The following is a 14,839-nucleotide window of genomic DNA, read 5'->3' on the forward strand; positions in this document are numbered from 1 at the left end:
AGCGGTTTAAACTACACGAGCTGAACATATGGCAGAAGCATGTATCAGACCGTTTGTAAAGAAACACCAAAGATAGGGGGCGCTTCAGTGTTCCGAATCGTCAAAGATAGTGTCCGATCAGTCGACGAGAAGTCATATCTATTTCTCGGATTTATAAACGTACATTGACGCTTAAAATGCATTATAGTTGTAGTCTTAATTCGAGAGGTCTGAATGTGTTTTACAAGGGTAATTAAAACTAGCCTACAGCGAAGAAGGATGACGTTTCCTTTAGTACCAGACAAACATTAATTAGGAATTATCTTTGTACTGTCAAAGGCAGAACACATTAATTTAGTATTGTTCTACATACAATGTTAAGATTAGAAGTGTCGGACACAACCACGCATTAAGTATGATAATAAATAGCTACGTTTAACACTGTGAGTTGAAACAAGTAATGCAGTGCTGTGGGTATCAGTGACGTGGTTGTATGTAGTACTATGAGATTCAGCAATAAGTAGAAATACACTTATTTCATTCTATAAGTTTCAGCTTTGTGAACCTATGTCCCAGCAAAGGGCTTTGTTTTGAACAGAGTTTCTTTTAATACTTGATTTAATGATGCGAGTCTGAGCTATATGTTTCTATTAAGTAATGTGAGTTTCAGCTAGAATACTTTTAGCACTATGAGTCTTAGCTTATTTACTTATTTAACACTACGAGTCTTAGCTAGCAAACGTATTTAGCACTGTACATGTGTGTCTTAGCTAGCATACTTATTTAGCATTATGAGTCTCAGCTAGCAATACGTATTTAGCATTGTGAGTCAGTTAACATACTTATTTGTGAGTCTCAGCTAGCACTGTGAGTCTCAGCTAGCACTGTGAGTCTCAGCAAGCATTAATTATTAAGCATTGTTAGTATCAGCTAGCATACTTATTTAACTATATTTTAACACTGTGAGTCTTCACTATACGTACCCATTCATTATTATGAGTCTCAACTAGCATTCTTATCGAGGTCTGTGAACCTAATAGGAGTATTGTTGCGGTAATTTTAGTCTTAGAAATGTGTACCTGTTTAGTACCGTGAGTCTCAACAATGCGAGCTTATATAGTACTGTGACTTGCGACTGTGTATTTATTTAGTACTTTGGGAGAAAACTAATATTTCAGTATCTCCACTGAAACAAAGTTTCGGTTTGGTATCAATACATTATATCATACAATGAATTTATTACATCATCCTTCCATACATTCATCATAGCTGATTAAGGTAATATTCATCGGTATGAAAATTTCATATTTAGTCATTTAACATTGATAGTCTTTTGAATGGGATTTACGTATTTAACTGTTAAATATAAAGAGTTTGGAACGATAAGAATGTTGAAACAACTATTCTTTATTACTACTATATTACTATGTATACGTATTGTCATATGGTAAAAGTAAACAAAAGAATTTAAAACAATATACTGGTGGCGTATCTATGCATTGCCACTTTCTTTGCTGTGATTTAACTTTTGCTAATTAGAGTCGTATGGGATTAATTAGACAATACATCTATATTGGGCCTAACGCTAGGATAAGTGTCTTTAATGTTACCTGTCAAAGAGGCAATAACAATGAAAACTACAATAGAATTACGTTTCAAAGATTTAGTTAATTGAAGAAGCTTCATGGTAAAAGAATGTAATTTACATGAACTTGGAACATTATCAGTTTTATTACTGTGAATAAATAAAGGGCCACATTAAATATTCTTTATACGGTTTCTTTGCCTTCATTTTTTTATAAATAATTAAATAAATATACCATGAACAACGCACTTATAAGTCTCATCATAGTCTTAGAGTGAAGCCAAAAGCTCCATGAAGAATACGAAATGCTGAAATTATACACTTTTACAATTAATTACGTTGTTAATTGCTATTTCAGAGTTCCCTTCAATCGGTACTTAAGGATTTTGGTTTACTTGATCCGGCTGTATAAAGTATCAAATAGTTTCTGAACGCATAAAATAAATACCATTAAAAGATTAAATGCATTGCAACGCTTTTGATTACGAGATCATTGAGTGAATCTTGGTTTCAAAACATGTTTTTCAAACCAAAATTGGTTTTGGCAGCCAATCATGATTATACTTCAAAGTGGTAAAGACTATAATATTATTTAGGATAATTAAGACAATAGAAATAGACCAGGACGACAATGCACGCGTCATGAACCTGCGGTTGAAAACATGAGTACTAAATCGAGCAATGTCAAATTAGCACTTGTTAGAAACTGAAGCAGTAAACACATCCAAAGTGTTATTTTTGTTACCAGTTTTGAAATGATTGAAATTATGTATGCAATGAGCCATGACTTTTGCTTTGTTGTTTTTCTTCTAATAAATGTCATGCACGCAAATGATAAGGAAGAAGGAATGGATATATATATATATATATATATAACACAACCAAAACGACATTTTCAGAAAAAATCAACAATGTATAATAAATTTGTCGGTGAAATTAATATTTATAAGTACTATACAATATTTCCTATCAAGTATTGCCATATTCTTTTTGACAATTTGATGTTATTAAAATAAAAGAAAGGATCTAAACCTTTAATTATGGCTTATTTTTGAATTTTGAAAAATAATTTATATTATCAAAGTAAAGCGAAAATTCATCCGTCCGATGATCAGTTTATCAATTTACAGTTTTTAGTCTCTATAGGGTTTGAAATTTACAAAAATATATTTCTGGCTTTGATATCTACCATAACTACAAGAATAGAAGTAATAGAAAAAAATAGAACTTTTGAAAAATAATATTTTTTCTAGTATACAGTGACTTTGCTGGAATTAGTTCAGCTAGTTATGAATATTATTAGTGGTAGTCGAGAACATAACGGCAAATAATACTGTAGTAAAGTGTATACGAAATCAAAGAAGATAGAAAAAAGTTTTGATACTGTGTTTTAAGGCTGAATGAATTAGAATTATTGACCGGTTCATTATTATCATTATTATGTCATCAACTTATGAGGTATAAATAAATGTTTGAGGTTGTGATTATCAGAAATGAATTTAATATATTTTATATTTATTTATACATTAACTATTGGTTTGATAGATTGATGAACATGTGCTACGGTGTTCTATAAAAAAGATTAAATACATGCTGAACTATACTAATAATGTATAATTCTTCTGTATTTATATCCAGATGCTTCATCACGAATTCTTATTTCATTTTAGAAGCTTAATACAACTAAAGACATATATACGTAATGGAATTATTTGTTATTTTTACACAAGGTCTCTAAGCTAATTATATTCTTATCATTATAACGTTTGATCGTCATGTCAGTTTTATTCAGCGAAGATTAACCCTTCCTAGATGAAGCTTATTTCATCTGGAAAGTATCAATGAAACTACATTGCCTTGCATATGTGTTATCTGTATGATAAAACTCATACCAGGCCTCATTGTATTGGAAAGATATGTCGTAAGTTAAGCTATATCTTTTGGTGTTGCAATAAATGCTCATTTTATGTAAGACACAACATTAAGTGGTCTGCTGGTTTCTGGACTAAGCGATTAATAATTATCTGATTACAGTTTCAGTGCGACAAAGGGAACGATATGTTCGCTTAATACTGCCATATACTGATAGTATTATCGAGGTGTCGAACAACACCATTAATGTATATAACACAAAAGAGGAACCTTATGTAGATATGAAATAGGATAAGAAAGTTTCGAATACCAATTAACTACATTTTTGTATTTCTTTATACTATGGAATTATCTTTTAGATTTCCTAACACAACAAACTTCAATGTGAATAGTAATATTGTAGAAAAATACTATAAATATATGAAATATCAAAAGAAATGCATAACAACATTTCGCAGAAACTTTAATTTTCATTATAAGAAACATAATGTAATTAATGAAATAGTCTATTCCATTCCATTCTAAAATAATAATATCTTATAAATGATTATATATGCTTTTCTATAAATCATTATTATGCATTCTTCAATGTTAAAATTTATTTTTGTTACAAATGTAGGTTATGCATATTATATCTAGGTCTACATTCCCAATGCCCCAAATCGCTAATAATAATAGTAATTTTATTTTATCAAACTTTTGTAAAAATAATTTCTCTAAAATCTGTTATTCACGAATCTTATGAATTCCTGATTAACATGAAAGCATTTTACACAGTTATGCAAAAAATAAAAAAAAACCAACATATACGATATATCTTATAACTCTTTTGTTTCGTTTAAATCATTTTTCTGTTTGTAACGAAAATTTAATTTTCTTTGGAACAATGAAAGACGATATAATTGCTTTGGAATGACCTAGTTATCATGTTCATACAGGCCGTGAAGTATGTAAATGCCGATGATAATACTATGCATTAAGTAACCTGATTTCACATAGATCATTATGCATGTCCATGCATGCTTCTTTAGGGGCAGTGTGTAATGATACATATAGCCACACCTATTTCGAGCAAATAAATGCATTGCGACATCTGTTTAACAAAACTAATATGGGTGATATCCATTCAAGGAGTATATTAAAACATTAAAGTTCTTTTATAAAACATGAACCAAAGAATAGATGAACTATGAAAAGGAAATATCGCTAATCTATTTGTTTTCTATAACACCAACCCTCGCTTTAGAAGTATTTAACAGTAAATTATTTCATTTAGAAGCAATATATTTTATAATTCAAAATACGAAAAAAATATTATTTCTTTCCTTAACATGAGGTTGGTTGTATTTTATATTATAGATATATAAAAGTTTCTTATTTAGCAGGGATGTTTCCATATCACTCATCACTACAAGCCTGGCGTGTTTCTTTATTGAAAATATCAGTACATAATTTGTTCAAATCTGCTGCTTGTACCTTGATTGTAACTGCATGATCCTTCGAAATACAGACAATTCAATCAGACACAATTACTTGTTTATTGCCTATCGTCAACGACATCATAAACAATTCATTCAACATGGTGTTTCTTACACTCCTGAAAAATAACAGGAAATATAAGATTTCAAATCTTGTATCTTATTGAACAAGATTCTGATTAATTATTAGTCTAAAGATATCATAATGAAATATTCATGTAGCTATTCCTCTGTTTTATAGCTTTTAGCTTGACGATAAATCCTCCCAATTTCCAATAACTTACTTGTGGTTAAATATGGAAACCTTTTCGTGCAATGAGTATAACCACAATGCATTGCAGTCATCATCAAGTTTCAAATTCAGAAACCAATAAAATTCGAATACAAGATACACTGGAAATAGAATAGAAACAAAACCTAACATATTTTGTATTTTAAAATTCTGAAATAAGATAACGTCATTGTATTATAGACAAAAAATGATTTGTCTGCATGTATATCTCAAAGTTATTCTTTGAAATATTTTTTTATCAAAATTTAACATATCTTTTTGAAAGATGAAAAGGTGTATCGATACGTTAACGATGTTATTTCATAAGGCGAAAAAAATGATGACAATATGTTAATTCTATTTTCTTTTTATCTTTAGGAGCAAGGAATTGCTCAGTAAATTATCATGGTGTGTTATTTTCTATATGAAGTACTATCAATGTTTTGATTGAAATAGGAAACTCATTTAAACATATAATGAGAAACGACACAAAGGACTGAAGAAAAGCCTCATCAACTACGTGGTAAAACTAGCACATACGTGTTTCCATATTCTGTAGGTCGATTTATTTGTAATCCTTGTCCATAATTTCCGCGGGAAAATGATCAAAGCTATGCCGTCTTTAACGACTTGCTGTGATAAACAAGCTACATTGATTGTGTCCTTACTCAGGCGACATTTTGTGCAGATAAGAAGTGAAAAGAGAGTTTACATCTTGTGCAATATTTGTAAAACCAGGGCCCGTGAACGCGTGTGTGTGGCCTTTCTAGGAATCAACTCGCTATATGCAAGTTCAATACACACGGGTAAAACGGTGGGAATTTATAGTCCTAAGTCATACAACATCAAAACTATTGTGTTTTTTTTGATTAGCTTTAACGATAAATTTATAGAAATGAACACAAGAATCTAAATTTCGATTTTATCTCTTCGAGAAATCATAAATATTTTTTTCCAAAGATAATGGATTAAAAAGGAATAAAGTGGATAGTGTTTCAAAAACATCAATACTATTACTTTCACATTTCAAATATTAGTATTTTTCATTTTTATTATATTTCTTGAAAATAATTTCTGATCTTAAAATGAAATGAGGTATTGTCATTAATTTGTCATTAGCTGATAACAACGTCTAATAATATTAAATTAACTTCAGGAAATATTGTTATTAATAATTTTATCAATAACATTTAAAAAAGAACATTTAAAAATCTCCCAATTGTTATAAAATTGGACACTATTTGTTGTATTAAAAAGGTTGTGTGTTAAAATTTGGTTGAGATATTCAACATTAACAAAAAAGTAATTTATGTTTATTTATGAACATTTAAAGTGTAAAACATGTTTTTAATCTGTTTAAAGAGCTTTCAATATGCACATAATTCACATTTGAAAGATAAATTGACACTTCGCGATAAAAAGCCACAATATTATATTTATAGGAAGACTCGTTAATACGTTCCCTGCTTTGTTATTTTACTGGTCCCTCGTTTTATCCTTCCCCAATATAATATATCTGATGCATAAACCTCTCATGAAATACGTATATGGTGTCCTGATAAACACTCCCGCCCCCGCTGACCGCTCAACTGACCACACAGTTAGGACATACAGATCATAAACAGATACGACGGTAATAAATGTTATAGTAATTCGCTTTAATAGTGTTTTATTGCTTACGTCTACGTGTGTGTGCATGCTATATTGACATATTTTTTATGTTTATATGGATTCAACAGTATGATGTATCATTACAACGTTTATCATAGTGTAATTATATGTAGAATTATCAACTCCCCTCAAGTATGATAGCAATGCTATCAAGGAGGAAATAGAATATATTTTCAGAAATTTTCCCTTTATTTTATCTAATTTCATATCAATATAGGCCTATTACATTTTTTGTTGATAATTAACCATATCTATCTTTACGTGTGTGTATAATTGTTTTAAACTTATGGAATGAACTATTATTCTATTAATTCTGATAATCCTTTATGAATATAATTAATTAATTAAATAATATTAATATATTACATAAATTGATTTTCCATATAAGCCGACACACGTTAAATGCCAATGACATTTTATAATGATTTCTATAATGAGCAAATAGAAAATCTACTCCAAATCACATTGAAACTAACTTTTAGCAAAAGTTTCATAAAAATATATTAATCTAAATATCAGAATTTAATCGAGACTACGCCAAAAAATCAAAGAAAATATGAAACAATATGCTTTATTTGTGTCTTAAAAAGCGTAAGTCAAGTTCCGTTTACGAAGGGAGAAAATCGATAGTCTAGAGAGGCTTAAACGAACTGTTGTGGATTTATGATCGTTAGAGGGATGTGGCAGTATCTACTCGGGGGAACTCTCGCGACGATCAGGGATCATATAAAACGACCATTTTGTCGTAAAAAAGTCAGTGATTTTACATGAGAATGCGTGTGGTATAAGCAAACACATACACACATGCCGAGTAGGCCTTCGTGGTGCTTTGTATGTGTGTGGCATAATGTTACCTCTCAGATTAGCGACAGACAACGACTAATGCTAATTACATTTAGAGTTGGTTAAATTCATATTCAATGCAAGTGACTCGATTGTGTTGGAGTTATATCTTGCGGCTAAGGAACATTATGGGGATCAATCATATTGTACGGAAACGGTGCTTGCCGTGGGATATTAACTTGTTCTCGGATATACACACGGCATTTGATACTAACGAGCGTTAGACTATTTGAAAGTAAAGTTGATCTTATATTTTATGTCCAATAAAAGGCTTTCTTTTTGTTTATATCTTTCTATTTAGTTTCAGGTATCATTAAGGCATAAAAAGTTATTTACATTTTATTTATTCTATGTTTTAATAAATAAACATCCGAATACAACTAAAGTTTGATTGAATTTAATCGCCTGAAATATGATTTAAATTGTCAATAACATTAATTAAGATAAGAAAAAAGTATAAGTAAAACTTAGAAGTATAACTAAACTCTAAATGTTTATTTGATTTTATAGCAATAAAATCTCTTTAAATTCCAGTTGAAATAGTTGATTGATGGTAATAGTATTGATATAGCTATTTTTACATATTTCATAACAAACATCTTCTTACAGTGTATTACATAATTGGCATATTATTCATATCTTGATACAATTAATATGTTAAGGATGTTTCATAATGGATGTATAGAAAACAAAATAAGGTGAAGATATAACAGAATGTGTAATTAAATCGAGTTTTTACTCACATGCTTTAGGAAATAGAAATATTATATGGAAATGAATGCGATATGTTAAGTTTATTTAAATCCATAACCTTAATTAATCCAGCTCATTTTCATTTGAGGGGATATATCAAAATCAATACACTATAAATTTAATTTATAAATTTATTTTTCGAGATAATGTATCAACAAATTCAGTTTTATATTATCATCATCATTTTTATTGATGGTTTTTAAGTATATTAATAAAACCAATGCTGAAATACTGTTATTTTATACACATTGTTAGTATAAACTAACACGGTAGCCGGACCTAGTGGTCTGTCCACCAACGTTACCCTACAAATACGAATATGTAGATAGTTTGTAAGTCAAAGTCTTATTTTAATTGTACGCCGTATGATAATAAAATAACAAACGTGGGTGGTCCGACCATCATTTCTTACCTGTGAGAAGCATAGCCGGTATCAGACCAGGCCGAGACGCTATTGTCATCTAGCTTATTTCATACTATATATAATTCATATTATTTACTTTTATATAAACTACACGCGTAGAAGGCTAGTATTTATTTACTACATATAACTATGAATTGTCTACATATAAATGCATATATGTGGAAATATTTTGATAATTCAGTAAGCACTTCATATGAGTGCCTAATATAAATATACAATAGACTATATACGGGACAAGTAGGTTTATGCTATTACTAATGCTAAACACATCTTGGATTGAGTCAACCTTTGACATTAGACATATCCATAACAAAGATTTATAGGGAAATTAATGTACATTTATCATTGCAAGCCTTTGTTTTTACAGTTACTAAAAATTCACGCGGTATCAATAAATTAGCGCGGAAAATTAGACCTACTGTTGTGGTAATCATCGGCGTAAAGCGCCAGGTACAGGCGAATATATTTATCAAACATGTTTATATCATTGTTTGAACAAAGGGAATCTATAGTTGGTAAGCTATTCATCCATATCATGATACATTAATACTATAATGACTTCTTATTAGCACGGCCGAGGGTAATAAGTATAAGAAAATACTTAGTTGTTATTTATGTAATTAAATAAATGATCTTAAAATAATCTTCCTTGAAAATAAAAACGACACACTATATTTTTTTTGTATAATTCTTTTAAATTCTTTCTTTTATTTTACTAAAATGTAAATAATCTATGCCTTAAGGCTTCATATGTGCCATACATTTAGGAATAAATAATGTTTGATTTGTGCTTGTGTTTATTAATATAATTCATTTGTAATTATTGTTACTTTTTTTACAACAAAGTCGAAAATTAATGTATTAATATGCGTGTTTGATCTAATTCGTCATTTTTGTATTTTCTTATAAACCCGTGTAACGTTATTCTCAAAGTTCTCAAAGACCAAATCTATTTTTCTTTTAACTACAAAAAACAAGGATGGATATATTTAAGTAAACAAACAACACAACCCAGATACAAAATTTACATTGCCAAAAAGATCCTGGAAACTATGAACAGGATCAAAACCGATGGCGTGCTCGAATCATTCGTGAATCAAACATATCAGCCATACTCCCAATATCACTTTAAATTCAGTTAAATTGACATCTGTACCGGATCAAACGCAGTACCGAGAATGTAGACTTTTAGTCTCCTGTTGGCGAGAGATACACAAATAACTATATAACTGCGGACTGCAAAAGGTAATCAAGGTGTTGCGTTTGAAACAGATGCTTATTCTATGAACACATGGAACATCTTGTTTTATTGTTGTTTCTTTATATGCGTTTTATAGCTATTGTTTATCATACTGTTAATGCTTATCTGATGATGTATCAACTATATTTTTGAATAAAATTTTATTTATGAATTATTGTGAAATATAAATTTTGCCTTATGGTTTCGTATATGCATTGTACAAGAAAGTAATAGCATATATATTTGTCTTAACATAATATAATATCTTCGGCTCCATGTAACCTTATTTCGAATCATATCATCATGTTCATCTTCCTCTTTATAAATTATTATCTAATTAATATCTTCTTTTCATAGGAATATAATATTTCAAAAGCAAAACATGTGTTACATATTTCAATTTTGATTTCGATAAACTATACATTGTAAATGTGTTTGAATAATGTATTATATAATACTCCGCCCATTGGGACAAACATGCCAAATTATCTCCCTTTGACTATCGTGGGTGGAATGAATTTGAGAATTACGAATCACTGCGGTTTTCAGAAGCATATACTTATGTTTATTGTCAAAAATTGGGTTTATACCAAATCCATAATAAATAAACTCAATTTTCCAGTACCATATGTTATGTGTAACACAATCACAACATTCATCATGAATAAACATTAAAAGTTGAATTTTTAGTAGGAGATACGGCGGCTATAGTTTAACAAGTGTTCTCGTGACACACTTACTTTATGATTCATACATTAACAGAGATATCGATAAAATACATAAATGTAGAGCTAAATTTTTCGCCATCGAATTTTCCATTATGACAATTTCTCGCTACCTATTCAATACAACATTAATGTATCCTTCTTTCTAGTACCATTTATACCTTAACGTTTTCAGGAGGAAATCAGTTTATCAAAGTTCTTTTTTTTACTTTACCCCAAATGGTGTGAATTGCTATTCATGCTTTAATTTTTCCATAAATCATTATTATCTAGAAGGAGTTTAAACATCTTACATCCCCTGCCTGCTAATGCGTAAAGAACTGAGGGCTAAGTGACATGTTCGCTGCTGGATTTACCTTTAAAGTAGATGAAGAACATTTCTACCTATGGGCATTGACAATTAACTGTTATCGTTCACCGAGATGAATGTCGCGACAGTGAATCATAGAAATCTCTAAAATACGTCTCCGTCAAACTTATCTGATATTACAAATCCTACAAGTCTGACAACACATTCACAGGACATCAGAACTTCAACGATAAAACAGTCTAAAAGTTTGTAACTACGTATCCTGGCTGTTTCAGTCTTAATTTTCTTTATTCATTTATGCAACAGAAATAGTTCTTAAACTAGAAACGAAAAACGGCATTAGCTTTTTAAAAGGAAAAAATCTATGAGAGATAAATTAATGTGATTTTGGTGAAAAGGAAAATTACAGAAGTGTACTGTTTTTATAAAAAGGAAATAGAAAGTTATTATATGTTTGATATCATTACACTGTATCACTCAAAGGCACACATCTTCAAAGGCTTAATATTTATTATCTGTAGTCAGTGGCTATCAAACTACTTCCATTTCCCCGATAACGAGTTTCGATATATTAGAGATATATTAGAAGTATCCTAGAAAATGAAAATTTGAATAATGAACTAAGAAAACCGCAAGTTTCCCATTCATTTGGTGAATAGATTATAGTGGTTATGTGTTTTTATTTACATAAGCTTGGATCTCTAAGGCAGAATTAATTATTTTGATTTAATATTTTTTATCTTCAATACTTTTGTTTCATTTTTGTTCATTAAAAATCATCATCAATATATGATGCAGTGATACCTTACATTATCGCGTGAGATAGACAGTTTACAGATTTCTATCATTAGAACTATTTAAAGAGAGTACATGTCGGTATTAAAATATATGAGGTATATCGGGATGCAACGCGAATAGAAATTAATATAAAGATTTAAAATGTGCCATTAAATATATTACCAATTTGTTTTAACATTATGAACTAATCGATATCTTAAAACGTTTTGGGTTTCATACAACACATTAAATCTATTTCAAAACATTAAAACACTTTATTTGTACTAAAATTTATTGTTGTTTGCTTTGCTGTATTAATCTATCATTATGTATACGATTCGAAGCTCTGTGTCATATTAGAATTTAAATATTTTTGTTGAAGCTTATTACAACGTATGAATATAAGATTCTATCCTTTTAAAATATTTTATCAATGATTTTCCGAAATAAATTTACTATGGACTATGATAATACAAACATTACTTTTAATCCGTAGATAGTTGTTAATAATTTTTATGTTATAATGACCGAAATAAAGTTTAAGGTAATATGTTTGTTATTGTTTTGTTTTTATTGTTTATTGGTTATGAAATGACAGGAGAGTATATATATTTACAGACAGGTAAGAGAGGAGGACTACAGTATGACCTGCCATTGTTAATCCCTTACCTCTTTGGCAAAACGAGGGGTATGCTGATACTGACGATGCTTTGTTAAGGTCCAAGGCTGAGGGTACATCAGAAGAACCCCGCCAGGTATTGTCTAGTACATTCAAACGCTGATGACTGTTGCACGTGCACGAAATTGCACAACAACTCCTTTGTGGGTCCTCGCGACATGAATTTTCACATTCATTCCTGTTACTCGAAGCTTTATAAATCAAACTTTCATAGCCAGACTTCATAATCGCTGGATCACGAGGGGACGTACCTTCCGATGATGTGGTGCAGATAGATTGCAATTTCCAGTCGGCATTTCCGTGTTGTTTGGGTGTGTCCGTCTGTAGGGAGTACATAGACCCGGGTGGGAAGTACCCCGAGTGTGGCCAGGATCCATACATGTGGTAGTTTCGGTCACAGTTTGCCCCGTCCGCATACGAAGGCAAGTGCCACCCACGAAACGCATAGGGGTTCATCGCTGCCATAGTTTGTCCACACTAAGTGTTAAACCTCCTTGTGATTATATGCAGTTGTGATAGTCTTTATATCAGAGTTGTAGAGAATAACTAAGTCTTCACTTAATGCTGCTACTACACCATGTAACGGTGTAAGATATCTGTGACGTCTGATAGCTCTTTCACTACCGACCGTAAAATTCTATTGCTTTTCTCAATTCCCCTTCTGCTTGCTTGTCTCACAACTACTGTACTGTGTTCGTCGCTACATCAACAGTTACCACCAATGTTACTTGCCCTCCTCAGTAGCCTGTGATCGTGGAGCGACTGAAGTATACCACCAGCCAACCATGTGGACGACATAGATAGTGCCTATCGGTCCGTTTCTTTTTGTCAAACCAACTCATTAAAATAATAACTACACATCGATAGCAGCGATCAATTGATTGGTCCCTATGAATACAGAGTGATGGCGTATGTCGACTGAGCGCTAGGTAAGCCCAGTCAGGTCACCGTGCGGCTCCCGCTGTTGTCACGCTACACTAATTCGCTAGCCTGCTCGTGCATAAAACTAGGAAAAAACAACCATCCAGTTGAAGATATAACAAACTGAATAGCTAAATCGCTTTTGTTTTTCTATTATATATCCATTTGAGCGGCTAATTTAAAATTCGATAGAACTGCTCCGAGGCAGACCACCTACTGTCATTCAAAAAAACTTCTTAGAGATGTATGGATGCTTTCTTTCAATTTGATAATTTCTACAAGTACTTCTGAACGACCACAGTTGCTTCCGGACCTGATATATTGGTGTAGTTACCATACTAACCGTGTTAGAGGTGAGAAGTACTCATTCAGATTAACCGACGTACCTTTTACTGAGTGGTAGGGAGAAGAAGTGGCATTTTCTAGTTGTAGAAGAAATTAATTTTTGTGAAAAAAAGAAAATGTTGCTTTATCTTCAAAGGAACTTGTCGGATCGTTACTATTTTAATCGCTGACTTTTACTCGGGACGACAGAAGGATCTTTCGTATTTAGGTTTTATGTTCCGGTAAAGGCCTTTAAGTTTTATACATTGCTACAGAGTTCTTGTACTGTTGAGACTCTACGAGGGTTCTGAGATAGGTTTTCATGCCGACCGCTGCCCAGATAAGAGGAAACTATCGCTAATTACTACTGACTAGTGTTGTATTCCCTTCTCTACTTAAGTAAATACTACCAGTCTAAGTTTGTATATAGGATCTGGTGGGATGACTTTGCAGACAATGTATGATGAATTTTATTTTGTGACTAATAAAAAGTCGCTGAAGGGCAATATGATACTGAACTGTTTGTCATCAATGTCGCAATTCGATGGATTATAGGGAACGAATCAGTTGTAGTTTTTATAGCAAAATAACTGGCACACCACCACTTCAAACATTGTTGCGAGGTTTGTATAAATCTCTAGCTATACTACATAAACAATTTCTTTGTAATCCGATTTACATACATCTAACATCGACACAGAAATAACGATTTTTTATGAAATAGTCAATTTCTGTCGTTGATAAAAGGAAATCGGATACGCTGCACACTTAAAACTTAAAACATCAAAATAATCTTCAAATGTTTTTGTTCTTATTCGAAAGTTTTTTGTATTGTATTTTTTGACATAAAGAATAAATAGCCTGGCTTTAATTATTTAAAACTAAATTGTTTATCCATTGAAAAGTAAATAATACATAATAATAAAACAATACATTTTGTATATATTTCAAACAGTAAAATTACAGTTTTCTGATAGTTTTGACATG

General features: G+C 31.0%; 1 protein-coding gene across 1 annotated transcript in view; it reads right to left on the minus strand.

The window, feature by feature from the left end:
- LOC138321836 (homeobox protein Hox-D9-like) overlaps nucleotides 1-13,514 on the minus strand; it is a 57,267-nt gene extending 43,753 nt beyond the window's left edge. Inside the window, exon 1 of the mRNA XM_069265828.1 lies at nucleotides 12,598-13,514. Coding sequence (XP_069121929.1) covers nucleotides 12,598-13,072 — 475 coding nt within the window. The 5' untranslated portion in view covers nucleotides 13,073-13,514. The remainder of the gene's footprint in view (nucleotides 1-12,597) is intronic.
- Nucleotides 13,515-14,839: the final 1,325 nt, after the last annotated feature.

Source organism: Argopecten irradians, chromosome 4 (genome assembly GCF_041381155.1).
Source record: "Argopecten irradians isolate NY chromosome 4, Ai_NY, whole genome shotgun sequence".
NCBI classification, from domain to species: domain Eukaryota; kingdom Metazoa; phylum Mollusca; class Bivalvia; order Pectinida; family Pectinidae; genus Argopecten; species Argopecten irradians.